This window comes from Penicillium taxi (genome assembly GCF_028828555.1).
Source record: "Penicillium taxi strain IBT 34144 chromosome Unknown utg000002l_segment0_segment0, whole genome shotgun sequence".
Lineage (NCBI taxonomy): Eukaryota > Fungi > Ascomycota > Eurotiomycetes > Eurotiales > Aspergillaceae > Penicillium > Penicillium taxi.
In genome coordinates this window covers 3748318-3775058 of record NW_026643204.1, presented here as the reverse complement: position 1 = coordinate 3775058, position 26741 = coordinate 3748318, and the positions used below count along the sequence as shown (strand labels likewise).

Below are 26741 nucleotides of genomic sequence, written 5' to 3'. Positions count from 1 at the left end.
CTTATCACTGTTCGGAATAGATTAATCAATGCGCTTGCAAAAAAATCTGGAAAAGCTTGTATTTGGAAGAACTGCTCCAGCAAATCGAATAATACATTGACAGTATTCTAATATTGGATTGTAGAGTTGACAGACAATAAAATATATTGACAGATCTATCAAGCTGAGTCACTCTCCAGCTTAACTACCAATTTCTTTCCCGAAACCTTTCCAGCCCGAAGCAGATCCAGCCCATTGAGGATACCATCAAATTGCCCTGGCAAAATTTCCACAGGACATGGCTTCAGTTTGCCAGTATCAACCAGTACTTGGATCGCACGATACCAAGGTCGAACCCAAACTCCAATTTCAGGTTGAGGAGGGATACCGTACGGCTCCGGAAGCTCGACACCCTTTCCAGAAATTGAACCTCCCATCACCAGCTCATGCTTAATAGTCTTGCGAGAACAAAGAGCTTCCTGGTACTGTTCCAGTGCACAGTATCGACCACCAGTCCTGCCAATCGCCTCATGGCATATTGCCAGAGTTTTCGTTTCCGAAAACGGATCGAGCGCATAGCGAAGACCATTTTTGGTTGCTGCACGAATATCCTTTGCACAGGTTGGCGACTTGTAGTCAAAGACAAGATCAGCCCCGTATGACCTGACAAGGTCAAAGTTGGCAGGGGAACACGTTGTTATCGCCCGATGACCACATAACTTGACCATCTGGAGAGCGATTAGTCCGATAGTACTACTACCTCCGTAGATGAGCACATCTTCCGCTTTCTGAGCTGGCTCATCCAGTTTCCCGGGTATCTGGAGGGACCAGAACAGTGCAACTCCAAGTGTTGCAATGCCAGTAGGTGAGAAACCTAGGGCGGTGGTAAGGGGGTAAACCTTCGGGCAACTTGAATGTAAAATCCGATTCGGATTTTAAATACTCGCAGTATGCTCCGGACTGGCGGTCGGCTAGGTTGGAGCCTTGCACGGCGCCGAAAACCTGGTCTCCGAGTTTGAATCGACCATTTGTGGCGGCTTCACTGCCTAGGGCAACGACCGTGCCTGCGTAATCGCATCCGTCCCATAGTCCTGGAGTGGGAAACCGGAACGGCATCTTGAAGTCACAGGGGTTCAGAGCCACGGCATTGTTCTTTATGAGGATTTGATTGGGCTCGAGCTGTGGAATGGGTAGGCCTGGAGTGATTTTGAGCTCTCCCGCTTCATGTTGGATGATGGCAGTTTGGTGCTCTGGTATGTTGAATGATCCCATTATTATGAAGTTCCAGGTAATTTGATTTTGTTGATGAATTAGGGATATCAAAATATCCAGTATTCGCTTGAGTGTAGCTTGGATTGTGGGCATTCAATGTTTAACACTCGAACGAAGTTTGCTATGCGAAACTTAGGAAATGGTCAGATCATATATGCCCAAGTGTGTCGTGAAAATCTTGGAAAGTCTCGATTTCAATGTTGGAAATACCTCAGTATTATGAAACGGACGGTGACACGGTCCGGTTGGATATGATATCGTATCTCAAACAACGTTCGGTCTGGTCGCCTAGATGGATGTGAGCAGTTAATATAAACGTTTTGGACTGCCCAGGTGGCTTTCTATGAACCTGCATACCTGATTAAATGTGGAAGACCCAAAAGATGCAGGGTAAGAGCACACCTGAGCTTCTAAAGTTGTGGCTTATAGTTTAATATTCAATGAGATCGAACAACAACCGAAAATTGAACTCAGATACGCCACAGCTTGAGATAGTCACCTATTACTAGGTGAAAGAGCATCCAATCGCTGAACTGGCTAATGTGTCATCGGACTGGGCAACCAATGTAGGGAAAATCTGATTTTGAATCTGTCCTAATCCGAAAAAGCACTGAATATTACCGAAGCGCAGTGTTGGGTATTTAAAACATCATGATTACATTTACAGTTCGAACAAGGAACCTAGCTAGTAAGACCAGCATATTGAGTCTGATTTTATGCAACTAAAAGGATAGTTATGTTCCCTGACGAAGAAATTGGAATGATGAGGCACCTGTACAGCTCACAAAGTCAAGACCAAATCGGACCTCTGAAAGTAATCGTTTGTGTCCGATATTTTCAGCCCATGAGCCCCCCTGGTGACCTCAAGAATATGCGAATAGCTTTTCAACCTGGAGTCTTACTCATGGACATATCCAAGCCGTAAAGCCTCTTCCTGGATAGCACGGCGCATCACGTGGATTGGGGCAGGCCTTTTAGTGAAAAGTTCATATTGAGCAATACCCTGCTCAAGGAGAACTTTGAGCCCATCTACCACTACCCATCCTTTTGATTTTCGAGGTGACATCTGCTCCGTGAGTAGAGTGAGAAAAGGGCCGTATGCAATCTATATTTCAGTCAAATTTAATTCAACTATCCGGACAAAGTCAGGTACATACCTCGACAAACACACCTCCTGTTCGACTTTGTAACCATTTTTCTGATATCTGGAAAGCCACAGGTTGTCGGTTATCGATTTGAAATGGTGGAATGCAAGCCACAACAATAGTAGGGAGGCGAAGATGTGCTGGCCAATCGTCTTCTGCATGGAGCACGGTCAGCTGAAGCTTTGTATCAGGTTTGGATGCTGCCCAATTATTATAGTAATCTGCGAGTTTCTGCGAGTTCTCCGATGTTCGGTTGTAAATGCAAATTTGCTGAACTCCTAGTTCATAGCAAGAGTAGACTGCAGCATGGGCCATTCCTCCGGCGCCAACAATCAAAGCAGTCGTCCCATCACGTACCGCATTTGCGGGGGAGAGATGCTTGTAAATACAATTTCTGATTCCTATGTAATCAGTGTTGTAGCCTTTTCGATATATGAAAGGCTCTCCATTGGAGCGATGTCTTTGTTCCATGACCACTGTATTCACAGCATTGATGTCCTTGGCATCTGGACTGGTCTCGTCGAGAAAAGGTAAAATTGCAGACTTGTATGGAAGGGAGATTGCGACACCAGCATGATTTTCATCATTCAAAAGTTCGTGAATGTCTGCAAAGTTTTCTGTCTGAAGGGTGTGATACTGGTAGGGTAGTCCACAAACCGAATAAGCTAAATTATGCATCGCTGGTGAAATACTATGTTTCACAATCTGGCCGAAGATGGTAAAGTCTTTTCTGGGTTTCAGGAAGCAGGAGCTCAGTGCTTGTTGCGCTTCTTGGACAGTAACACCCTCAGATTGTATCGAGCGCAAGACTACTGGCGATAAAGTAGGGTTTAAGCAGACTGACGACCTGCCTAGGGATCCGGTATTGTATGCAATGACGGGAATGTTCAAGATCTCTGCGATATTCTGCGAAAAACAGAGACAGGTATTATGATCCATTATTGACACCGATTGACCGGTTACACATATAGTGTCAATTTTCAATTTTTGGGCTTGGTGACAGATTGCCGCAGGAGATAGAAGTCTGCGCGAGCAACCCACAGGGGCTACTTCACAGACAGTACCAATAATCCGTGTATATCCCTTTGAGGCATTCAAATTCGCTATCAATTCGGCATCACAATCAAGAGAGCAAGTGATGGCGTCCGGAGCGAGCCGAATTATCATTTCTATTAGTTTAGGGTAATCGTTGGAAGTTGTTCGCGCGAAAGGTGATGCTGCCACATCAATGATTATTGGCGCGTGAGAATGGATTCTCAAAGTCGCAACATGCTGTACAATTCGAGAAAATAGTTTGTTTGAGTTGAGATCAGCAGGGCTGATCACTAAAGTGATGGCATCAGCGCCGGTCTCTAACGATTCCACGTCTTGCTGTGGCTCATCTAACCAGGTAAGAGGAACTTGTAAAGCATATGTATATGATGCAGAGAATGGATCAACTTTAAAGACTGGACGATGAATTTGGCCATAGATGCGATAAAGAAACGTCACAAACACGCGCTCTGTTTCCTTTAGCTTCAAATACATCGGAACTGCCCGATCTGCTGGTGGTTGCTGCCCTTGGGTGTGGTTGAAGAAATCAAAGTTAGAGCAAGACTCGAAAAATAAATTCCCAGCTTCAAACATTCGTTCAAATTTGTCTGGTGTTGTCGAGACAAACTGCTGAAGGTCCGACTCGCTTCTTCTGACGTAGATAACCGGATGCTGCTTGGCAAATTCGGCTAATAGGATATTCTGTGAGCGACTAGCACTTCCACCCAAGCCAACAATTATAGAATCTTTGCTGCATCTTTGAAGAAGGTCGCGGGATAGGTCTAATTCGACCTCGCGATATCGTGCTAGCCCATGGCGACTAATGAAGTCTTGGGGCGATAAATGGATCTCTTGTTGGAAAAAGGCAGCAAAATCAATAAATCGCCTTCGTAAGGCCACCGAAGCTATTATACCCAGAGTTTTTTTTCCAGCTCCAAAAAATCCTACCAACAATATGGTAGCGTCAGGGCTATACAGTCGCTGACCGCCCAGAGCCTTACTAAGTGGTGGTTTGATGGATGCATGCTGCTCAAATTCCTCAATCGTACTCATTTTGATGGAGAAATATGCCGTTCAATTGATTAATAGAAATAAAAAATGTACAAGAGTGCAATTATTTACCCAGAAACTAAATATATTTGTTCCATATTGCCTTCAAAGAAGACACGGAAGGGGTGGCGGTTAAATCTAAGACCGATCACATGACCTACAAGCGAAGTAAGTGGGCGGATTATTAGATTCACCGTCCCATATCCTATTGCTTAATCCTTCAGAAAATCGAAATTTCAGCCCTATTCATGTTAAAATTCTCCTTGACATCATGTCTTCAACATGACAGCATCAATTGATCTTGCATGTCATTCTGGGTTAATGCCCACTCTGTGAGCTCTGCAACATTCCAATAATGGCGATGGGAAGCAGTTTATTGTTCCATCAAGTGAGCGATATCGTCTTGGCTCACCAATTATCATAATTGGCGATACTACTTCAATACTGGGCGTCGTCAGAATCTTCTTGGCATCTTATCAAAGACTGATCATGGCTATCATATTCGCTCATGATATCTTTATGTCCATACTGGTGCTTTCTCAATGCTACCCAGGTACTTGGCGGGTCGATATTATATGGCAAAATCTCTTCAATGTGGGGCTCTAGATAACTCGAACAACTTTTTTTGGATTGTCAGATTGGTATACTTGACATCGGAAGAAAGGTCCGTGATGTTGACCACGGAGGATATTGATTCGGGTATTGCCAAGACCTAATCACAACCTTGAAACTTCGAGCCTCAAGTTTGAAATATGTCTCGCAACTAGTCTTTTAGACGACTTCTCTTACATTGAATTACATACCAAACCAATGAAAATGATTCTTACCAATAGCTGCCGGCCAAACAATAGATCAACCTTTTGCTTCGCCATTATCTATGGAAGCCCTATACACACACCTCACATGAATTGGTGGTAACACAAGTGACTGAATAAGCAACCTTGTAGTTAGGCAGATCTATTTACGTCGATTCTTTTTTAATATCAGCCGATGCCGTCATTTGCGACTCTTGGCACCTTTATCACTGATACAGAGTCTTGTTTTTCTGACAGCTCTTATTTCTTTTTCGTCAGGCAGCATTTTGAATAAGAATTCTGATGCTCCAATGTTACACTTTTTGATTTGGGTATCATGGGATGATGATACCTAGCTATCTAAGCTTTGAAAAATGCCAATGATATTGACCTACCGGGTGAGTTGCCTATCTAGGTAGTCACCATTTTACTTCTTGCCCTGGTCATTCTGGTCGAAAACATAGATTTCTGAGATAGCAGACCTATATGTGTGACGAGAAAAGTACAGCTCCGCGGCTAGCGCAATTATTGTGGGATGTTGACTTCGATCACATCAATTCATCCATGTACTGAACCAAGCGCGTGTCCTCATTAGGTAACAGGTTCAATGAATGGCTAAAGGGGTATTTATTCCCCTTCAACCAATTTGGAATGCTGTTTTGCAAAGCAAGATCTACCAAGGCTGAAGCTCGTGTTAAAATGATAGCTATTCGATCATGGCTCCGCTGCCCTCCCGTTGTTTTTCCAGGTACTTTTCCAATTTCGATTATCACTCTATTGGTATTAAACTAGACTGAGAAGAGCTCTAATGAACAATATAGTGGAGAGAGGACGTCGTTTCTTTGCGAGCCTTCCACAGATCCAAGCCGGTGATGTCTCATCATCGCAGGATGCAAAGCATGTTGAACAAATCGATAAACACTTGAAAAGCAGTGGGATCGTTAAAATAAACCTCCAATTCGAAGACAACAGCAGCTCATACCTGGGCAACCTCGTTTTGCAACTCCACAAAAGCCATGGGCATGGGCTACCTATCACCCACAGTGCCTCGCGAGGATGGTTTTGGGATGTTCGCCCACAAGCTGCGGCTCTTGAGAAAGCCGCTACTGTGCAAGCACGTTCTGAGACTATGGAAACTTTCCCTTGGCACACCGACTGCAGCTATGAAGTTTCACCTCCTCGTTTTTTTGCCTTGCAAGTCCTGCAGCCAGACCGATGTGGTGGTGGTACCCTCTCAGTGTTAGATTGTCTCCGACTGGTGTCACTTCTTTCCCGAGATGCACGGGAGACTCTTATTCGGCCCGAGTTTCGAATCACTGTTCCACCAGAATTTATCAAAAAGAAGGAAAGCACACATATCATCGGGCCTCTCCTTTGGCTAAACGAGATTCAGGGCACTGCCCAGCTCCGGTTCCGAGAGGATATTATCACACCCCTCACTGGGCGTGGTCGAGCTGCCTTGCAAGAGCTGCATGAGATTCTCAAGAGTAATGAACTGAATAGACAAGTGATGAATCTTACGCCGCAGATACTTCCACGAGGATCAATTGTTGCTATGGATAATAGACGTTGGATGCACGCACGAAATACTGTCTGTGATCCTCATCGCCATCTGCGTCGCGTTCGATGGGATGCACAGCCTTTCAGTAAATGATTGAAGATTCTGAGTACTTAAGTCTACTCTTTGGATATTTGTTCTGCAGCCAGCATTAGATTCATGATGTTTTGTGATTTTTAAAGGAAATGATCAATAAATGGAGCTCGGAAGTGTTATGGATATATCTTGTAATTTTCAGGCTAGCAAAGTAGCCTTATTTTGAAGGATTTCAAATAGAGCATGACCTACCCAGGTGCGTAATAGTTCTGAAGCCTACCTCGTGAGCGCTTTTGCTGTAATATGAAGATGAGTTAGGTGTCATAAATAGCACGCCAAGCATTAATATAGGTACAAACTATTAAAAAGCAAATCTCTCAATAGCCACCGTTTACGCACAACTCCAGAGTAATATTCCAGTATGTTGAAGTGATAATCGAGATCTTAAAGTGGAAATGGGCTGTGTATATTCTCTTTGGAGGTCATTTTCATCACCGCATTTTGTAGAAGCCTGGCTCTAGTGAAGTGGGTATACTCAGAATCGAGTCTCAATTGAAAGTCATGGATGGCATTGATAGTGTCATCAAGTGAAGTTGGGCAAATTACATGTGTTCCTGGGGCAAAACAAAGATGTTCAAAGGCTTTGGCGGAACTAGGGTGGAAGTCGAAGTCGATGCTATTGCGTTGTCGTTCCTGCCGAGTCTAAGTCTATCATCATATCCTTAGATGTAATTTCCACTATCGTGAATCAGACTTGAAAATCAAAAACTGACAGTGGATGGTAGGACTTCAAGCCGGTTAATAAATGAGGCGATGATGAAAGACGCAATAGAGTTGGAAAAGGTGTGGGAAGAGAAATATACTTGTCAAAAAACGCTAGTCTATACCAAGTCTAGTGTTGAAGCAGATCGCCGATCTTGTCGGCCCGCTTCGATGGCTACGACCTCGGCTGTATACAATAATCTGGTTGTTATGATATTTATGAAACAAGATTGACGAGTACGAACTACATAGACCCTATCAACTTATTGAAATAGAGCGACTCTTACAGGGTTCCTGACCTCAGGACAACGACTATCATCCATCTATAGATTCTGTGGGTCACAAGGTTACCTGAACTCCGCACATTCAAGGAAATCCATGGAAATTTATGGAAGGGCTGCTCAAGTGAGATATTCGTTCCCTCCAGGGCTCAAGAATAATCTGAGCCACCAGGCTCCTGCAGCTTCTGAAGATCATCGTCAAATGACCCTCGCTGATATCTCCATCACTTTACACTTTCACGTAGATTTAAATAGTAAAATTTCATATATGACTGCATACTCAGTATTATCGCTTCTCGGCCGACAAGTATCTATATAAATGGGGAGCACGCTGCTGACTTGGGAAAGTAATAAAGTGCGTAGAACACTCCATTGAATGGGAGAATTCGGCGATAATACGAGGTTCAAAGTTTCGTTTTCGAATGCCCGAGAACAATGCCCTGTATCTCATCGATGGAGTCTGTATCTTCTCCTCAACTGGAAAAAATGGATATAACTCCGACATGATTTGGCTTGAACGAAAACGCTCCTGTTGAGTGAATATTTGACACGATAGGTAATGCTACATGAATGAAAGGTTGAACCTTGGAGCTTATGAGAAAACTTGGAGGTAAAATGCAATCAATTCTTTTTTGTACAGATCCGAGCCATCTCCATATTATAATAAAAACACTCAGCTCGAACCGACTCTATACTAGGATCATAAAACGCCAGACCTTAAGAACAAAGCCCAACGAACTTATACCTCGATAGCGTTCTTAACCCACTTCTCCAAACCTCCCTTAGCGATGATTTCCTGCACATTGGGAGGCAGCTCTCCAACCTTGTGTGTCCACTTGGGACCGTTCTCTCCCTCCTGTACTTCAATACGGCTGCGGCGCACATCCCATGTCAAGGTCCAGCCAGTGCGACGAGTGAGAGCCTTGTCATCACCAAAAGTCTCACGGAGACGGCTGATCAAGCGGGGAACCTCCAGACCCATCAGCGCATTGTTGATGCTATTTCGGGAAAAGATGTTGCCGAAACTACCAGCAACAACTAGGGGAATCTCTTTGGCCAGAAGGGCAGTCGCGGCTTGTTCACGCGAGCTACCACAACCAAAGTTGTAGCCAGTCACAAGGATATCACCTGACTTGGCAATCGACGAGAAAGAAGTGTCGTAGTTCTCCATGCAGACCTTGGCCATGGTCTCCACGGGCACATTATCCTGGTAGGTGTACTTTCCTGGGTAGATACCGTCGGTGTTGATGTTGTCGCCGTCGCAGAACACGATTTCTCCTGAAACGCTTTCAGGGAAACCAGGGTAGACTTCTGTTAGAGCATCATCTGAGGCCTCCTCGACCTCAGCGGTAGGTTCAGCAGCAAAATCCTTCTCACCGACGGCAACAAGATCTTCCATCTGACCAAGGAGCTTCTCCAGAGCCTCCTCGGTAGTGAGCATACGTTCATCTTCATGGATGCCGTCACCCTCACCACGAACCACACCATTGTAGCCCTCGGGGGTCTGGTACCAGCCGGGACCAGACAGCTTTCCACTCAGCGCACTGGCGGCCACAATCTCCGGGCTACCAAGGTAGGCCTTGGCATCGGTGCTACCCATACGACCCTTAAAGTTACGATTGGAAGCACTGATGCCAACCTCACCAGGCTCGAGCAAGCCAGTGCCGAGGCCAATACAAGGGCCACATCCTGCAGGAAGAGCAGTAGCACCAGCATCGAGCAGAGTCTGCCAGTCACCTGCACCCTCTGCGGCAATCTGCTCAGGAATAGAAGCAGCGGCAATGTAGAACTGAACACCATCTGCAATCTTAGGAATATGGCCTCCGTTCTTCTCAGCGGCCTCCTTGAATACACGGGCAGCGGCAGCAATATCCGAGGCACGAGAGTTAGTGCATGAAACAAGGTACGCCTTATTCACCTTGATGTCAGCAGCTTCCAACTCACTCAGAGGAGTCGCCACCTTGACCGAGTTAGGTCCCGAGACATATGGGGAGAGAGAAGAAAGATCCAAAAAGAGCTCCTTGGCGTACTTGGCACCCTTATCAGCTGTGAGTGGGTTGGCAAAGAGCTCGTCCAGGATGGGGTGGGTGAACTTTTGGGGAGCAAGAGTCTTGAAAGGACCGTCAGCCAGACCCATAGCGGCAGTGGTAGCCTTAGCCTTGAGCCAGCCCTTCAGAACATTATCAATAGGGAACAGACCAGACAGAGCACCCCATTCGGTAGTCATGTTAGCGATTGTTAGGCGGTCATCCACTGGCAGACTTTTCATAGTCTCCTCTGAACCAGTAAACTCGATAGCATGGTTGAGCACGTCGTCCTTGTCGAACAGACCACAAAGGGCAACAATTACGTCCTTTCCAGTAACACCGGCGGGCAAGACACCCTTCAAAGTGACCTTAGCCACAGGGGGAATCTGCCACCAAGTCTTTCCAGTAGCCCAGATACTAGCACCATCGGTACGCACGATTGGAGTTCCTAAACAGCCGACACCACCGTACATGTTACTGTGACTATCCGATGCTACTACCAGAGTTCCAGGCCAAGCGAAACCTTCCTCGACCATAATCTGATGTCCAATGCCGCGACCAGCCGGGTAGAACTCCACGCCATGAAGCTTGGCAAAGCTTTCAATTTGCTGGTACTTCTGCAAGTTCTTTTCTGTTTTGTTTTGCACGTCGTGGTCGAGGGTCATAACAATCTGCTTGGGGTCGTGGAGCTTGGAAGCGCCAATGGACATGAACTTGAGAGCTACAGGCCACGAGTTGTCGTGAGTCATGCATCGGTGAGGAGAGATTGTGACATAGTCGCCAGACTTGACGAATTTGTCCTTGGCGAGGCCAACGGAGTATTGCTGGACAATCTTTTCTGTCAATGTTTGGGGCACAGCCTTGGAAGTCTGTAGGGCTGAGAAGACAGCTGCGGTAGCAGGATCCTCGAGTTGTGAGTGAAAAGCCTGAGAGAGAAAGATCCGAGAAGTCGCTAGGGTCCTACGCAGAGCAGGGAGGCGCATCGACGCCCAGCGCCGGCCGGTAGTAGACTGCATCAATCGAGACTGGTAGGAAACAAAATGTCAATATTCAATTAGCAATTGAGCGCAATGGAAAGACTCACCATCTCTAGGTCACGTGAGATTGAAGTCAGGTTTTGAAATGTCTGTCTTTCTGTAGGCCAATAATAAAGTAATGTTGCACTAGCCTATTTACGGCTTAGCTCATTCTTCCGTTGTTCCTGGGGTTGCGACATCGGGGACTCCGAGATCGGTGATCTCGCAGAGTCAACGACCCTATCCGCTATCGACCTTTGATCTATATCTCTAAAAACATATAAAGTAGCAAGAAAGACCGAAGGAATACGAAAAAGAGAAAAAGAGAAAAAAAATACCAACCAGTGTCTTAATCCTTCATGATGGCGAGCAAAACCGAATCAGCTGTCTACACCCATGGCCACCACGACTCAGTCGTCCGTTCCCATGCCCGAAGAACCGCCTTGAACTCAGCAAGCTTTCTACTGCCCTACATCAAGTCAGATATGAAAATATTGGATATTGGCTGTGGCCCTGGTACAATCACTGTCGACTTTGCGGCCTATGCCCCCCAGGGACACGTCATCGGCCTTGAACGAGTCGGTGAAGTTCTCACTAAGGCACGAGCCCTCGCACAAGAACGAGGCCTGACCAACATTGAATTTGTCGAAGGTGATGCCAACTCCCTTTCATACGAAGACGGCACCTTCGATATAGTATTCTGTCACCAGGTTCTACAGCATGTTGGTGATCCAGTTGGCATGCTCCAAGAGATGAAGCGTGTTACCAAGGTTGGCGGCATAGTCGCTGCTCGAGAGGCAGACTATGGTTCCTTTGTCTGGTATCCTGAGACCCAGGGACTGAATGAATGGAAAACTCTTTACGATCGCGTGGCACGACACAATGGTGCTGAGCCAAACGCCGGTCGTATGCTTCACGCTTGGGCGAGGAAAGCTGGACTTGAGAATGTCAAGTGTAGCCTTACCTCTTGGTGCTATGCGACACCAGATGAGATTAAATGGTGGAGTAGCTCGTGGCAGGAGCGGACGCTGAAGTCATCGTTTGCCACAAGCGCTTTGGATGGAAAGCTTGCCTTAGACAGTGACCTTCAGCGCATTTCCGAGGCCTGGAAGGAGTGGGGTCAGGACAGTGATGCTTGGATTTCTATTCCGAGTGCAGAGATCATCTGTCGGAAGAATTAAGTTGGGTTTATCGTATCTTATAGCTTTTAGTATCTTGCTACCCACTAATAATGAGAATGGTCATATATTTTCTATCTGGCAGATTTAACACACATCCATGGATACATATACATGCCACTATTGAGGATGAATGATTTGCCTTTACATCATCTTCAAATAGGCGTAAATCCATACGTAACTTGAAAGGATTCATGGATCTAAATGATGAGAGCACGTCCTCCAGGGCTTATAATGCAAATCGATAGTTAATAACTTTCAAGGCTCAGATGTAATAAGATCTGCATAAATGATCCACCAACCGATCCAGGCACTGGCGTATCTGCAAGACAGATTCTTAGCCGTAAGTCCTGACGTGATTGTCGAAAGAAGGTTGATCATTTTAGATGTTAATCGACTTCACCTGGCTCTACCAAAGAGACTTGAACGCATCCACAAAGCATAAACCAGCGATATTTGACATTTTCAAATATCTATACAACATCAATCGACCTTTATCGCAACAATCTATCATTTGGACGAGCCTTTTCCTCTCGTTGGTAAAAACGTGTATTACTACGAAAGCCCTGACATCGAGTGTGTTTCAGGAGACGACTGCCCTAGCCAATGGCTCATAATAGACTGAAAGTAGTTTTAAACCCACTGGGTTTCTTCTGAGATTAACATCTGTTCAATATCTTGAGTTCAAGCCTGCCTAACTATCGCATGAAGTGTTGTAACTTTCTCAATTTCCTGTTGAGTGGACTTCTCCTATTTGGGGCGAAATAAGCAACTCCTGCCAGCGCGGCTGAATATGATCATCACTTCGGGACAATCGTTAAACATCATAAAGAACTGGATACTGCTGAGTCTATTCGAGCGACAAGTTCTACGATTACTAGGCAGATACTGTCAGCACATACACATCAGAAAATAGTGCCTTGGTCGACAGATATGAAAACCAAAACGGGCTTATAGCGGGGTATGGACTACCAGCTTTGCATTCTGTATTGAGCTTGACCGGGATTGACCCTCTAGTAAGGGTGGATTGAAAAATAGATCTGGATGGACATTTCAAGAGCCCTTGGGGTTACTTGTGTATGATCTTTTGTAGATCACTGTACAGCAAATAGTTAGGTATCAATAGTTATCCTCGCCATCTAAGGTTATGACAATGATGGTGGAGATCAACATCATCGTGCTCCAGTGCTATCTGAAGCTCACGTGTCACGCTACGCTCCGCCTTTCTATCTAATCTCTTAGAAAACGTCATGGAATACCTCTTTTGACATCATTATTGATCTCTCTTCAAATAACGTCGAGGATACCTAATAGTATCAAGAGAAGCTGTGGAGGACTTTCGCGAGATGTAAATTCTATGAGAAAAGATCGTCATCTCCAGATTCTGAGATCTCATGACTATGTGAGGACTATGAAAGCGACAAAATTCGGACCATTTAAAGGAAGGATGAAAGTGCAAACCAATGATCCTCGTCAAGATATCAACTGTTAATATGGTTTTGACTGTGGATAAGCATCAATACTAGTCCGGCCCGATACGGTGATCTCGCGTGTTTCTCGGTACCCGAAATGCGTCCGAGCCGCATTTTTCTTGGCAGCGACAGCCAAGTTAAGGTACTGTCGAAGCAGTCTGAATACCCTACTTTCGAATAGATATTGCAATCATTTGACGATCAATGAAAAGTTTTCTATCTCTGAGCTCCTTCTCTTAATTGCGCAAAAGGCAGTGGAGTCTTTCACGAAGCCGGTCGACCCAGATATAGTGCTTAATGCTCCCGGAGTCGTGGGGACGAGGACAACATTCGGTAGACTTTCGGCTCACTCGCGCATGAATCGCGTTAAAAGAATGTAGATAAAAGGCACCTCACCCATGACCTTAACACTCCATATCAAACAAATATCCTCTCAATATTTCCAATCAACTCTATTGTAATAAGTACTTGGACGTGACTATACATACCATCACCAACATCATGACAAGCTCCAACGTCAAGACAGTTGCTTTCTTTGGCGCCAGTGGTGGTGTCGGTCTCGCAGCGCTCCAACACACACTCAACGCTGGCCACAAATGCATCGCACTCTGCCGAACTCCCTCGAAACTGACAGCCGTAATTCCCGAATCAACACCAAATCTCAAGATCATCCAAGGCGATGCACAAGATGCTACTGCAGTCTCTAAGTGCCTCCTAGCCGACGACGGCAACTTTGTTGATATCATCAACAGCACTATAGGCAGCAGACCAAAGCTCAGTTTCTCGGTTCTTGAAGATCCACACATTTGCGAGAAAGCTTCCAAGACCTTGATCGAATCTATCTCCCGACTGCGCAGTGCCGGTGTCACTGGTCACCCGCATATTGTCACTTTCAGCACTACTGGATTATCGAAGTTCGGTCGCGACTACCCACTCTCCTTGTACGTTGTTTATGCGTGGCTACTCAAAGTTCCTCATGATGATAAGACGATAATGGAAGACACATTTGTGAATAGTGGAGAACCTTTCACTATTGTTCGTGGTTCTTTGCTCTATGATGGCGGTGCTACTACCAAAAAGGTCCGAGTTGGCATCGAGGATGTTAAGACTGGAAGAGAGTCTGAGGAAATTGGCTATATTATTTCACGAGAGGATGCGGGGAGATGGGTTGCTGAGAATCTTATTCTGCGACAGGAAAAGGTTTACCTGAACAAGATTGCGATGATCACGACGTGATAACACTTTTTTATTTGCGATGTTCGTTTATGCTAGCTGTTTATTGGAAGATGGAAATGAGGTAGTCTCTCTGTACTTAATTCAACTATTTTAGCTCCGACTTTCCATTCTCAACTTCAAGTTGGAGCTTTCAGTACACAAGTAGCTTTCTAATGTTTCGATGGACGGGACCAATTATATATCTTTCGTGAGGCCACACCGTAATCCTCTTTTAGTTCGATCTTCTTGGGTTCTATATTTATTGATTTGACAAGTATATCATTCTTCAATCTGATCCAAGTCTGGGTAAAATGACATTGGAATGCATCATCCACATAAAGTATTCTGGCAGAGAACCGTAATAGTAGCCCTGGAGGATTACAGGCCAGACCGTTCCGGTATGTTAAATGTTTATGGATGAGGTAAGTGAAATTTGCTTGAAGGATACGTAGATAGAGTAAGCTTAGGTGAATATGATATCAAAACAGTGGTGCATAGACATTAGGTAGAAGAACAATATGTAACTAACTAAAGTAGGGACATTGACTCATGATCACGAGCATTACATAATCACATTAGTATCGATCAAGCGGAACTGGAGATTATCATCCGCAACTCCGAAGATCTTTCGATTCCCCCGGCCGTCATTGACAGAAGGAAATATGTCGTCCTCCTTGCAAATGGCCTCGGGCCTTCTTGCTCGATCAAGCCGCAATCCGATCGCCCTTGAATCAGCCTCACAACGCGCCTTCGCCATTCCCCGAACAACTATCAACTCGCAATGTCGAGCTTACACCCAAACACAACGACCCCGGTCTCCGCAGAGCGCGTGGTACATGCTCTCTGGTCGGAATAACTTCTCAACAACCGCATTGCGAGCTGCTAGCAAGCCAACCATGGGCCAAATCAAGCAACGCAACTTCACCGGCCCATTCTCGTGGAAATCTGCTCTGCTTTTCGCCATCACAGGTGCGGGCATGATGCTGTACTTCCGTGTTGAAAAGGCGCGTTTGGAGCGGAAACGTATCGCGGAGTTGAGTAAGGGTGTTGGCAAGCCGAAGGTTGGCGGTCCGTTCGTTCTGAAGGACCTTGAAGGAAAAGAGTTCACGGCGGAGGATTTGAAGGGGAAATACAGCTTTGTTAGTTTGGATCCTGGAAACACATTTTCGTATTATTGCAATACTCATATTTTCTTTTTCGCTTTCTGACAGGTTTACTTCGGCTTCACTCACTGCCCCGATATCTGCCCCGATGAGCTGGATAAGATGGCCGAGATCATCGACAAGGTCAAGGCTGCTACCAAGAGCGACAAGGCCTTCTTACCCGTCTTTATCACCTGTGACCCCGTCCGTGATACCCCTGAAGTTCTGCGCGAATACCTGAAGGAGTTCCACCCGGATATCGTGGGCTTGACTGGTACTTATGCGCAGGTCAAGAATGTCTGCCGCCAGTACCGCGTTTACTTCAGCACTCCCAAGGACGTTAAGCCGACCGATGATTACCTGGTTGATCACAGTATCTACTTTTACCTGATGGGTAAGAAGCATTGATTCGATATTGGACGTGTGTATACCGATTACTGACTTTCTCTAGATCCTGATAACGACTTTGTTGAGTGCATTGGCCGACAGGATACCCCGGAGTCTGCGTCTAAGGTTATTCTGGAGCATATCAATGACTGGAAGCGAGAGGGTAAGCCTCTTGCAGAGTAATGGAGATAAACTTGTATGAAAATTGTACCATATATACTGTCAAAGTCTTAAATACCCCGCTCAATTTACCCACGCTATGTGACGCTGACGCTGTCACATGAAATAACAGAGTTCTCAAGTATAAGGCTGAATGGTTTGAATTGAAGTGGTTATCCTCTCTGGGAATGTGTTTCGAGACTTATAGCTACGTAGGTAGCTGCTAGCTTGCAAGTTTATGTCTTCTTCCTCCAAGATGACATAGGTCTCCGCTGAAGACTACCTAGCTCTCCTAATCCAACCCATTTATTCCATCTTTATATGTTTGCAAATCATACTCATCTGGGTATGTGTCAAGAATACGCCTCAATTCCTTCATATGCTCCGCCGCCTCCTCAGTAATATCCTCATAGACATCAGTAAAAGCAGATCGGAGAGGCGGCTTCTTCTCGACCTCCGCCTTGCTGAACTCATCCAGAACAGCTTTACGCAGCGTATCCCTCGTTTCTTTCTCGCGGTCCTCGTTCCACAATCCCTTATTCTCAAGCCACTTGCGCAGCCGAATAATAGGGTTATCCCGACGCTTCCAATCCTCTACCTCCACTCTGGCCCGATATGCAAAGCTATCGTCGCTGGTACTATGATGCGAGACACGATAACTCATCGCCTCTATAAGAACTGGTTTCCCGCCCTCACTCAATGCCAGTCGTCGAGCCTCCTTCATGGCCTCGTTGACAGCAAAGACGTCATTACCATCTACTCTGATGGTATCGATGCCATACCCGACACCTCGACTAGCAATTCCATCGCCGCGATACTGCTCAAGAGTCGGAGTGGAGATTGCGAACCCGTTATTCCGGCATATGAATACAACAGGGCATGACCGAGTCGCTGCAATGTTAAGCGCTGCGTGGAAATCACCTTCGCTGGCTGCGCCCTCGCCGAAGTAGCAGGCGACTATGCGGCGTGGTTGATTAGGGTTATGTAGATCTTGAAGCTTCAAGGCATAAGCCGCCCCAGCTGCCTGTGGGATCTGGGTTGCCAGTGGGGATGAAATAGTATGCTGTCCATTTATGAATTAGCTACGGCTGGGTCGTGGTTGAGGGGGAGAGAAGTACTGACTATACGTGGGTACTTTTGGCCATAGTGCACTGGCATGTTTCTCCCTTGACCTGTATCATTGCAATTGGCGAAGAGCTGACTCATAAAGTTTTTCAGTGTAAAGCCTCGTTGCTGGAAAACACCCGCTTCGCGGTATTGGGCAAAAACTACATCGTCTGGGATCAACGCTGCAGCAGAACCGACCGCAATGCCCTCTTCGCCCGCAGAGACCTATTGAATAACGAATTTTTAGAAACAATATAAGCGTTTAGCAAATTTCCATGGGCTGTAAATACCATATAAAAGCTCAGACGCCCTTGTCTTTGCGCTTCAAACATAACCACGTCCATAACACTCACTAAGTAGAAGCCAGTCAGCCAGCCTACTTCCTCCATTCTTCTAGTAAAGCACCTTCACAGACCTGTCAACATATTCTTATACCATGTTAGAACCTCTTCATCCGAAATATCAGGCGGAGCCCTCGTCTTATCAACCAACTGGCCATCCGAGTTCATAACCCGGTATGTTGGGATCGATGGTAAGTCGGAGGCTTGAAGGAATGATATCTTAGACGTGAATTTGGAATTGACAGCTCCTGGAAAATGGACTCTGACGGGGATTAGCATGATGTTCCATTGGATTGCTCAGTAATGAATGATCCTCTTCATACCGATCTGAACCTGGTCGCTGTGAAATGGAGCTTCCCCATCTTTGAGCGGGCCTAAAAAACGCGTTCTGCTGTAATATGCCTCCGGGGTAATGTCTTACAAGTTGAAGACGCTTGTATGACATACTGTAGCCTGTGTGGATAATGAATGAATAAAAAGGGTGAGGTATGGGTTTAATAGTGGATTCAAGTTCGTGTGGGGTAAATGCGGAGGAGCTCGGTTGGCGTCGGCTTAAGTCACATGATGGGGCTTTATCAATTGAGTGATAACATCATCCAGTATTCTTTACATGTAGTCACCAGATCATTAGGCAAATCCCAGTAGGAGGGATTTTTGTCTTGAATTTATAAATCGAGCTCCTCATTTCAAATCATTTGGCTCCATTAGAAGACTTTTGGAAAACGCTTAATTTGTCGGATTTCTGTCTCAGCTCTTACAAACGATAGACTGAACGAGTGCGGGGACAAACCCCTTCAATAGCCGGTATTAGCCGGAGAATTTTATCCCATTATCTAAGTCCTCGAATTTATTTACTTTTAATCTCTTCTAACAACCTAGAAGCTTTCCCAGTAAGATCTCACATCTTATTATTATCGTCATGACGACTATCATACAAGCACGCCCATCATTATCATCCAACGATGCTGCTGTCCTCCAGGCACTCTTTGACGCCGAGCCACAATCAACCGGTATAATAATTGACCCATCACTGCCACCCTGGCCAGAGAAAGTGAATATTTCATCATCAGTCCTCGCCTCCCTCAAGAAGAGCGAGACAGAGATCATTCTAAAGCTACACAACGAACCTCCAAGCCTGGAGACTTTCAACTCCACAATTCGTGAATTCGACTCCATCATTGATCAGTATCCAACGTACCCCTCAGCCTATACAAACCGAGCCCAGGTCCTCCGTATGTTGATAGATTTCCAGTACAACCAGTCAGAAACAGGAGTCAGTGAGGCAAGCGAAGCTCTATTCGTGCCAAAAGCCATAGATCTCTCAACACAAATCCTCTCAGATCTAGGCCAAGCAATCAACATCGCCACGTCTACCTCTCCAGAAGATTCCGTTTCAGCAGCCCAAGCTAGACTGTTAGCTGATGCGCATACACATCGAGGATACTTACTGTTGAAAGCGGCGCGGGAAAAGAAGAACGAGCCTGGGAATTTGACTTTCTGTACGGAGCATTTGAGAAATTTTGGGGCTGACCAACTTGAGGAGATGGCTAGTCAGGATTTCTTCTTTGGTGGGAAATATGGGAATAAGGTTGCGCAGCAGCTTGCTGTGCAGACGAATCCGTATGCTAAGATGTGTGGGGCTATTGTCAAAGAGGCTATGAAGAAGGAGACTGAAGGTTGATTTCATGGATTGAGAACAGTTTTTGAATCTCATCAGGTGGTTGTACTACGAGCTTATTATAATACAATTGCGCTGACTTCAAATATACATTCGTTATTCCTAAAGTTTCGTACTTATTTGATGCAAAGAAGATTCTGGTAAAAATAGATGTTATCAAGATAAAATATTGTGTCTTCATTCTCCACTTGTGTAGCGTCTCAAGATTTATTTGGGTTGACAAAGTGGCGTTTCAAATGTGTCCAGCTATGCTCGTTATACTCAGTCTGTACTTTCTCACAAGTCTTCAAGCCCCATTCAGAGACACCAACCATGAGTGAACTATAGCAAGTTAGTAAAATAAAGAGCGGGGAACTTCATCTACAACCTTGGAACATTTGCTTACCTCTCAAACATAAAAGCCAAACTACCATCGCCAACCTTGACCGGTTTCAACTCAGCATTGCTAGCACCCTCAAATGCATTTGCATCTGGCCCATGAGCACTCATAACATTATGCAGACTGGCACCAGCAGGCTGAAAACCACCTCCCGTTTTTGCATCATAACTTCCACTGATCAGACCCATAAACTCCGACATCGTGTTGCGGTGGAACCATGGTGGACGAAATGTATTTTCAGCAACGAGCCAGCGAGGTGGGAAGATGACGAAGTCCGCAATTGCGGTTCCAGTGTGGTCGGAAGGGCCAGTTAGTACGGTGAATATTGAAGGGTCGGGGTGGTCGAAGGATATAGATCCGACGGTGTTGAATCGGCCTAGATCATACTTATACGGATAGTAGTTTCCATGCCAGGCGACAATGTCAAATGGAGTGTGATTCTGGCGTGCTGAGAAGAGGGAGTTGTTAAACTTGCTGAATAGCTTGTACTCGGTCGGTTCTTCTTCGTCATCGAAGGAAGCGATTGGAGCTTGAAAGTCACGGGTATTGGCGAGGCAGTTTGATCCAATTGGACCTAGCTCGGGTAGTTGGAAGTGACCTTGGTATAATTCACATATATACCCTCGCACAGGGCCGGCTGGGAGTGTAACACGGTATCTTTGTAGTGTTAGATAACATTAGAAAAGTATTGAACTTCCAAATATTGCTTACCTGACACCCCGTGGGAGAACAGCGATCTCATTCGGCCGTAACAGAATACGGCCGAGTTCTGTTTGGATGTCTAGCACACCATGTTGCGGCACAATGAGGAAGTCGCCATCGGCAGAGTAAAAGGCTTCTTTGCCCATATCTTTGCCTACCGCATAGAGTAGGATACCCAATCCTTGCTTCAGCGTTGGATCTCCTGCTCCAGCAATCAAGTGCAAACCATGCACCCAGTCGACTGTCTCATCCAAATCGAATGGATTCCATCGTAGCTGGTTGGGGATGTGATGTAGCTTATGGGTCTCAGTAGTCATACTCGTGTGATACGAATCGGCATCCTCAACTACAAATTTCTCATGAGAAGAGCCTGGGAGTACTCTATAGACCCAAGTTTGCTGATTCTCATGACGAGGAGCTGTAAAAGCAGTTCCAGATAGCTTTTCGGTATACAAACCATATGGGGCTTTTTGCGGCGAATTCTGACCGATTGGAAGGGCTCCCTTGATAGATTCAGACCTGGACGCTGATTAGCAATTTCTTCACAGTTATCTGCTACATCCTCCACTGAGAACTCACTCGTGGTAGGAATTAAACCCAGTCTGGTAAGTGTAAGGGTCCTTATGGGTGAATTTAGTGACAGGCATGGTCTCGAATAGTTTAGTAACTGAGAAGTGAATTTAATGGGAGTTCAGTATTAAATGGCTTATTAAATGACTTGAATCAAAGGATTTATGTCACGGTAAATTATCCCCGCGTTTACCCTGACTTATCCTTGAAATGCGGGGAGACGGACTTGTTCCGCCCGGAATCAAACCGCTTTTACTTGCCCATCACTAGCATCTATTAAACAACTAGTCCACTAGTCTACTTTCAGTCGATGTTCAGTCGATGTCAATACCTAAGGAACATTTGACCCCACAATGCTATTTCATCTTGTGAGGATCCCTTCGTTTCTTTTAGAATATTCAGAAAACCAGAACGTGTGTTGGTCCACAGGTAGGGGCTATACAGATTCCATTCGAGACGGACACAAGTTTCATATGTAAGCTACTCCGTAAGTCTGGTCTAACATCCAAGGGTGAAGGATCTTGTCCAGGTGAATACCAAGCAGCTAAATTTAAGAGGTACGCGCCTGATCATCTAACAACCTTGGGACTTTGGTTCAGCCATGCCTCAACTTCACCAATACTTTCTCGGAAGAGCAGGTCCGAGTAAATCCTGTGAAATAATCCTAGAGTCCGCCAGGCAGGTGAAAGAATGGTAGATCTCGTAGTACCGGCGGTTGCCTGACAAGAGAATCTGAGAATTACTTGATTCTTCGACTTGTCGTCTTGTCCCGGCCTTAGGATGGAAAACCTGTGACTCCCAAAGAAAACTGATTGATCATTTCCAAAGCCAATATCAATGTAGCTCTCATTCTCTTTTAGTGCATTCACCCTCTGAGAGATCTTGAAGTCAAGAACTTGAAATGTGCCGAGAATTTTCGTGTATAAAGCTGGAAGGGACACTGGAAGGTCCTTGGGGGACCATACATGTACCACTGGCATTGACGCATCAACCCCTATCATCGGGTGTTAATCCTGATAAATTGGTGTAGAAGGTGATATACTGACCAGAAAAATGAACAAAGTCAGGCTGCAAAGTCTGAAGAATTATACGTTCTGGGCCAATAACCACGCCATCGAAAAAGCCCCTGATGAATGTGCTGAGTAGCTCCTCGTCCGTGATAGTCCGTTGATGAGAAGGGATATTGATGGTGATGGATCGCGAATCATATAAAGATGGATTTCGCGAGGGATTCACGATGTTGTTGAGATATTTGGTTTTTTGAAGTGAGTCCGCAGGATAGGTCACAGTAGTCATGCGTCCTGGTTCTACTGATTTTATGCGTCTATGGACCAAATAGGCGTAGATTCCAGTGGTAGCTACAGCTACCAGTGTTGGTACTGTAGAGATACTTCTTCGTAGCATATGAAATGACAAAGTGAGTCGAGAATAAGTTTGAAATAAACAGCAGGATTAGTGATGTTAAGCGGGCTTCAGGATGATCAAATTAAACCAATAAGTTCCGTGGTTATTCGAAGGCCATTTATACTGAAAAATGCGGGCAAAGCCGGTGTAAATGAAACTGATATTCGTGACCCCCGAGTCCGCCCATATTGGAACTCCGCAACTCCGCAGCTCCACATCGTCACGAGGGCATCAGGACGAGAACAAATATAGATATGACAGCTTAGTACCGGACTCGGTCAGGTTGTGACAATTTTTTGGCCTCTCTAAGACTCTCTTAGTTCCGCATCAGCTTACACTTGAAGTTGGTTACGATGGTAACTTTCTGTAATTATTGGATTAGTCATCAGTCATTCACCGCCCAAAATTACCGCCCAATATTGATAGCCTATCATTGGCTCTTAGCGCAAATGAATTTCTGTCGGCAGAACATGCGCTATCACCACGTGATGTCTTGTATACTATTTTCCATTTCCAATTCCAACCTCACTTTCATCTCACCTGGTCCATGAGAAAGCCCAACACTAAGCATGGCGAATTGTGCTCCCAACTTGGGTCCCGGGGCGCAAGAGCTCACTTCTGAAGCTAATACGGTATGGCACCTTCTCCAATTCGTTCTACAGCCTGCTAAACTTGCCCCCACCAGCTTGTGACCCAACTCTATGATCCCGTCAACCAGCGAAACCCCACCAAAGTAAAAAACATTCAAGCGCGGTTACAAAACTTGCAGAAATGCGATCATGCGTGGGAAATCGCAGACTCTCTCCTTCAACAGCGTTCCGCACATCATCGGTTCATGGGAGCTCTCACGTTTACAGTGAAGGTGAACGTATCAGGGTAAGCCGGACTATTCCATCCCACAGTACTTCAGCTTACTGATTGGCGAAGAAATTATTTCTAACAAAATAAATAGTGCCGAAATTGAAGAAGCCGCCACCTGGCAAATCCTCGAGCGTCTCACGAATCATTTCATTGCCATTGTGAATGAGGGTGAGCAGACCATGGTGATCAGGAAGCTCGCTTCCAGCCTAGTCACCATTTTCCGCCATTCTGCAAGTACTTGGACACGCGCTATCTGGCAATTGGCCGCTAGTCTTGCCAACGGAAGCTACGTCGGGGAACAGGAGGCACTAACTGTGGACCTTTTAAACACTTTGCTGCCTGCTTTAACTTCTTCAAAAGCCACAGCCTTGGTTTTCTTCTCGGTCGCTCTCGCGGAAGAAGCCATTCGTCTGGAAGCAGAACCCCAGGGTTCAGTGGGGCCGATTATTGAGCGAGTGGTGGCAAACATCAAAGACTCCTTCTTGCTTGTGCAATACATTCTACCGCAGATTTCATATACTGTTCCTGTGCCCGAAAATGAGAACGCTCAGTTAAGTCTAGGAATTGAGGCTATAGGTTCCTGGAAGGTATGAGCTAATCTGACATTCATCTGACCTTGCATGCTGACTCTTGTTTACTAAAAGACTTGGCTTGGAGTCTATGGTAACCACCGTAATTCAATCGAAAAAGAAGCTCGTGATCTGGCAAAGTCTTGTGGACGCGGTATCATAGAGATGCTGAAAATTCCCGACTTCAGTGAAAGTACAGCGTCAATTTTAAGTTCGGCCATTGAAACTCGCTCATGGGTCTTTGATGACAGCTCAATTAGCGCTCTGTCCAATTTCATCTCAGACTCAATTGTCACAATACATATTATGGCAATAATCAAGGGAGATGAAGGTGGTGAGAGCATGGCATTCATCGACCTTCTGGTGGCATACGTCTCGTTCGTCGACTTCCGGATATTCACCAGCCCAATGATGCCCCAGAATGCTCAAATCCTCTTAATACTACAGAACCTTCTCAAGACACCAGGCTATGCGGCAATTGAGGATACAGCAACACCCCGAGTCTTGGAGTATTGGAGTGGAATTGCTGAGTCCCTCATCGATAACTTGGAAGCTGATGACCCCAGATTCCAAATTGTGAAAGGACAACTGGCAGATGTGGTGATGGGATTATTCAGTAAGCTGCTCTATCCTACTCCTAAAGATTTGGTAGAATTTGGCGACGACGAAAGAAGCGAGTTTAACTCGTTTCGCTACGATGCCTGCGACTACTTATTAGCAGCCTATCCGATCCTGGGTATCGAAATGATAAATGTCTTTCAAGAGAGTGCAAGCAGCAACTTGACAAACCTGGACTGGCGCAATTTTGAAGCTGCCATGTTCTGCATCGCCCAGCTTTCCGAAGCAGTTGATGAGAATGGACATGCAGATCAGTGCCTAAACTCCATCTTTGGCAGTGAGGCTTTCTCGCAACTTTGCCGCGGTGGAGAAACAGGAATCCCGCTCAAGGCACGCCAAACTTTGGTGGATACATTTGGAAAATATGAATCGTATTTTGAACGCCATAGCTTCCTGCTGCCGGGTGTTCTTAATATCCTATTCGAGTCTCTAAATTTTGAATCGTGTGCCCAGGCGGCCGCACGGTCCATTTTGACTCTGTCAAAGTCATGCGCACGTGTATTGGTACCTGAGCTTCCGGTGTTCCTCGACTGGCTTGACCAGTTCCGCGCCAAACCAACTGCAACGGCATCAATAATGCCCAAGGTTCTTGAAGCAATTGCCACAATTATCCAAAAGTTGCCTTCTGACCAGGAGAAAGTGCAGACTCTAGAGCGGATCCTTAGATTCTTTGTCCAAGAAGCCAACAGGGCCCGTGGACAAGCTGCTAATTCTGCCTTTGAGATCGCTCAAGCCCAAGCTCATCTTATTCTGAGCTGCATTGCCAGTATCGGCAAAGGCCTCCGTGTCGATGCCGATGAACCTATCAATGTTGATGACACAGAGGGGCAAACCCCATACACCCTGTCCTTTTGGAACGTTGGACCAGGATCTAGGGCACAACAACTTATAATGGAGGCAATGCAGCTCCTCATCGTGGATTTCCCGATTGATAGCGGCATTATCGATTCGGCATGTGACATTCTGAAAGCTGGCTATACTGAGTCTTCGGGCCTCTTCGTCTTCTCCCCTTCATTAACGGTAGACTTCATTAAACGATTCCCTCTTGGGATATCGGGCACAAATGTCATCATGGCAACTGCATCCTCATTCCTCGCATCACACGCTTCTCATCCACTGCAGATTCAAGAACAGGCTACAGAATTAATCGTTCACGTGTCTCGATTGTTCTGCCTAATGCTCGAGAACGCAGATAGCTACGACCCAGAAACTGCCAATGCCGGCATCGACTTCCTAGCCCGTCTCTTGCCAAAATATTACCCGATCCTCTTCTCCCTCACTCAACCCCTCCCCGACTCACAACAGGGCACCCCGATCTTCGTGACCCTCTTGAACTTTACTCTCCACGCACTAACCCGCCCCGAACCACTGACCATCCGCTCTGGTTCTACATTCTGGGTAGCTATGATGGACCTCCGCAGTAATTCTCCTCAAGAAACCGCCGCGCTTGATCTCGTTCTACAACAGTTCATGCCCACGCTGTGTGAAACACTGATCCTTCAGATCTCAGGCCGCTGCGCCAGATCGGATCTAGGATCTCTGAATGACGTTCTCCGACGCACAATCTTCAAAAAGATGGCGCTGGCTCGTCCAAATCTGACAGCTGCTCTCAATGCAATGAACGCTCAGGTCACGGATGCAAATGGGAACCAAGTTCCCCTTCTCTCTCCACAGGAGAAGTCTCGGTTCCTGGAATCGCTCATCATTGCCAGAGGTGCAAGGTCGCAATCTATGGAGATTGTGCGGTCCTTCTGGTTGAAATGTCGGGGCATGAACTTTGATTATGCTCAGTAGGCGCTGATTCAAATGGCATAATTTTTGTTAGTATAGTTTAGAACCGGCTAACCCAGGTTGGTTATGATCACAAATTAAGATATATTTTAACAAGGCCCTGGACAAGCTGTAGCCGAAGTTCTGTTGTTGCATGGATAGCTCCCGTAGTTTTTACCAAAATTGTACAAATCTTCTCCCTCGAAAAGTCATCCGATATCTACGTATCATATCACT

General features: G+C 45.8%; 11 protein-coding genes across 11 annotated transcripts; 6 read left to right on the top strand and 5 right to left on the bottom strand.

Annotated features, from left to right (window-relative positions):
* Positions 1 to 158: 158 nt before the first annotated feature.
* Positions 159 to 1251, bottom strand: N7495_003334 (zinc-binding alcohol dehydrogenase family protein; the record flags this gene model as incomplete). Its single annotated transcript, XM_057206003.1, has 2 exons — positions 159 to 853; positions 879 to 1251. The coding sequence occupies 2 exons, from the start codon at positions 1249 to 1251 to the stop codon at positions 159 to 161; spliced, it is 1068 nt and encodes a 355-aa protein (XP_057066610.1).
* Positions 1252 to 2149: 898 nt separating this feature from the next.
* N7495_003333 (putative pentafunctional AROM polypeptide) lies at positions 2150 to 4481 on the bottom strand (the record flags this gene model as incomplete). The annotated part of the gene is made up of 2 exons (XM_057206002.1): positions 2150 to 2356; positions 2409 to 4481. 2 exons carry the CDS (start codon positions 4479 to 4481, stop codon positions 2150 to 2152), a joined length of 2280 nt encoding a protein of 759 aa, XP_057066609.1.
* Positions 4482 to 6080: 1599 nt separating this feature from the next.
* On the top strand, positions 6081 to 6926 carry N7495_003332 (uncharacterized protein; the record flags this gene model as incomplete). Its single annotated transcript, XM_057206001.1, has 1 exon — positions 6081 to 6926. The coding sequence occupies one exon, from the start codon at positions 6081 to 6083 to the stop codon at positions 6924 to 6926; it is 846 nt and encodes a 281-aa protein (XP_057066608.1).
* Positions 6927 to 8648: 1722 nt separating this feature from the next.
* Positions 8649 to 11023, bottom strand: lysF (homoaconitase LysF; the record flags this gene model as incomplete). Its single annotated transcript, XM_057206000.1, has 2 exons — positions 8649 to 10961; positions 11021 to 11023. 2 exons carry the CDS (start codon positions 11021 to 11023, stop codon positions 8649 to 8651), a joined length of 2316 nt encoding a protein of 771 aa, XP_057066607.1.
* Positions 11024 to 11314: 291 nt separating this feature from the next.
* Positions 11315 to 12133, top strand: N7495_003330 (class I SAM-dependent methyltransferase; the record flags this gene model as incomplete). Its single annotated transcript, XM_057205999.1, has 1 exon — positions 11315 to 12133. One exon carries the CDS (start codon positions 11315 to 11317, stop codon positions 12131 to 12133), a length of 819 nt encoding a protein of 272 aa, XP_057066606.1.
* Positions 12134 to 14103: 1970 nt separating this feature from the next.
* N7495_003329 (NAD(P)-dependent oxidoreductase) lies at positions 14104 to 14838 on the top strand (the record flags this gene model as incomplete). Its single annotated transcript, XM_057205998.1, has 1 exon — positions 14104 to 14838. One exon carries the CDS (start codon positions 14104 to 14106, stop codon positions 14836 to 14838), a length of 735 nt encoding a protein of 244 aa, XP_057066605.1.
* Positions 14839 to 15479: 641 nt separating this feature from the next.
* N7495_003328 (SCO family protein) lies at positions 15480 to 16529 on the top strand (the record flags this gene model as incomplete). Its single annotated transcript, XM_057205997.1, has 3 exons — positions 15480 to 15956; positions 16029 to 16353; positions 16411 to 16529. The coding sequence occupies 3 exons, from the start codon at positions 15480 to 15482 to the stop codon at positions 16527 to 16529; spliced, it is 921 nt and encodes a 306-aa protein (XP_057066604.1).
* Positions 16530 to 16797: 268 nt separating this feature from the next.
* N7495_003327 (thiamine pyrophosphate-dependent dehydrogenase E1 component subunit alpha) lies at positions 16798 to 18326 on the bottom strand (the record flags this gene model as incomplete). The annotated part of the gene is made up of 5 exons (XM_057205996.1): positions 16798 to 17568; positions 17628 to 17837; positions 17903 to 17964; positions 18028 to 18215; positions 18277 to 18326. Coding segments are annotated over 5 exons (1281 nt in total), but the record flags the coding sequence as incomplete, so codon positions are not given.
* Positions 18327 to 18872: 546 nt separating this feature from the next.
* hmgX lies at positions 18873 to 19634 on the top strand (the record flags this gene model as incomplete). The annotated part of the gene is made up of 1 exon (XM_057205995.1): positions 18873 to 19634. One exon carries the CDS (start codon positions 18873 to 18875, stop codon positions 19632 to 19634), a length of 762 nt encoding a protein of 253 aa, XP_057066602.1.
* A 197-nt stretch (positions 19635 to 19831) lies between these two features.
* On the bottom strand, positions 19832 to 21359 carry hmgA (putative homogentisate 1,2-dioxygenase (HmgA); the record flags this gene model as incomplete). The annotated part of the gene is made up of 4 exons (XM_057205994.1): positions 19832 to 19952; positions 20017 to 20667; positions 20722 to 21231; positions 21292 to 21359. 4 exons carry the CDS (start codon positions 21357 to 21359, stop codon positions 19832 to 19834), a joined length of 1350 nt encoding a protein of 449 aa, XP_057066601.1.
* A 1896-nt stretch (positions 21360 to 23255) lies between these two features.
* On the top strand, positions 23256 to 26528 carry N7495_003324 (putative importin 13; the record flags this gene model as incomplete). The annotated part of the gene is made up of 4 exons (XM_057205993.1): positions 23256 to 23318; positions 23372 to 23562; positions 23639 to 24134; positions 24192 to 26528. The coding sequence occupies 4 exons, from the start codon at positions 23256 to 23258 to the stop codon at positions 26526 to 26528; spliced, it is 3087 nt and encodes a 1028-aa protein (XP_057066600.1).
* Between the last annotated feature and the right edge of the window lie 213 nt (positions 26529 to 26741).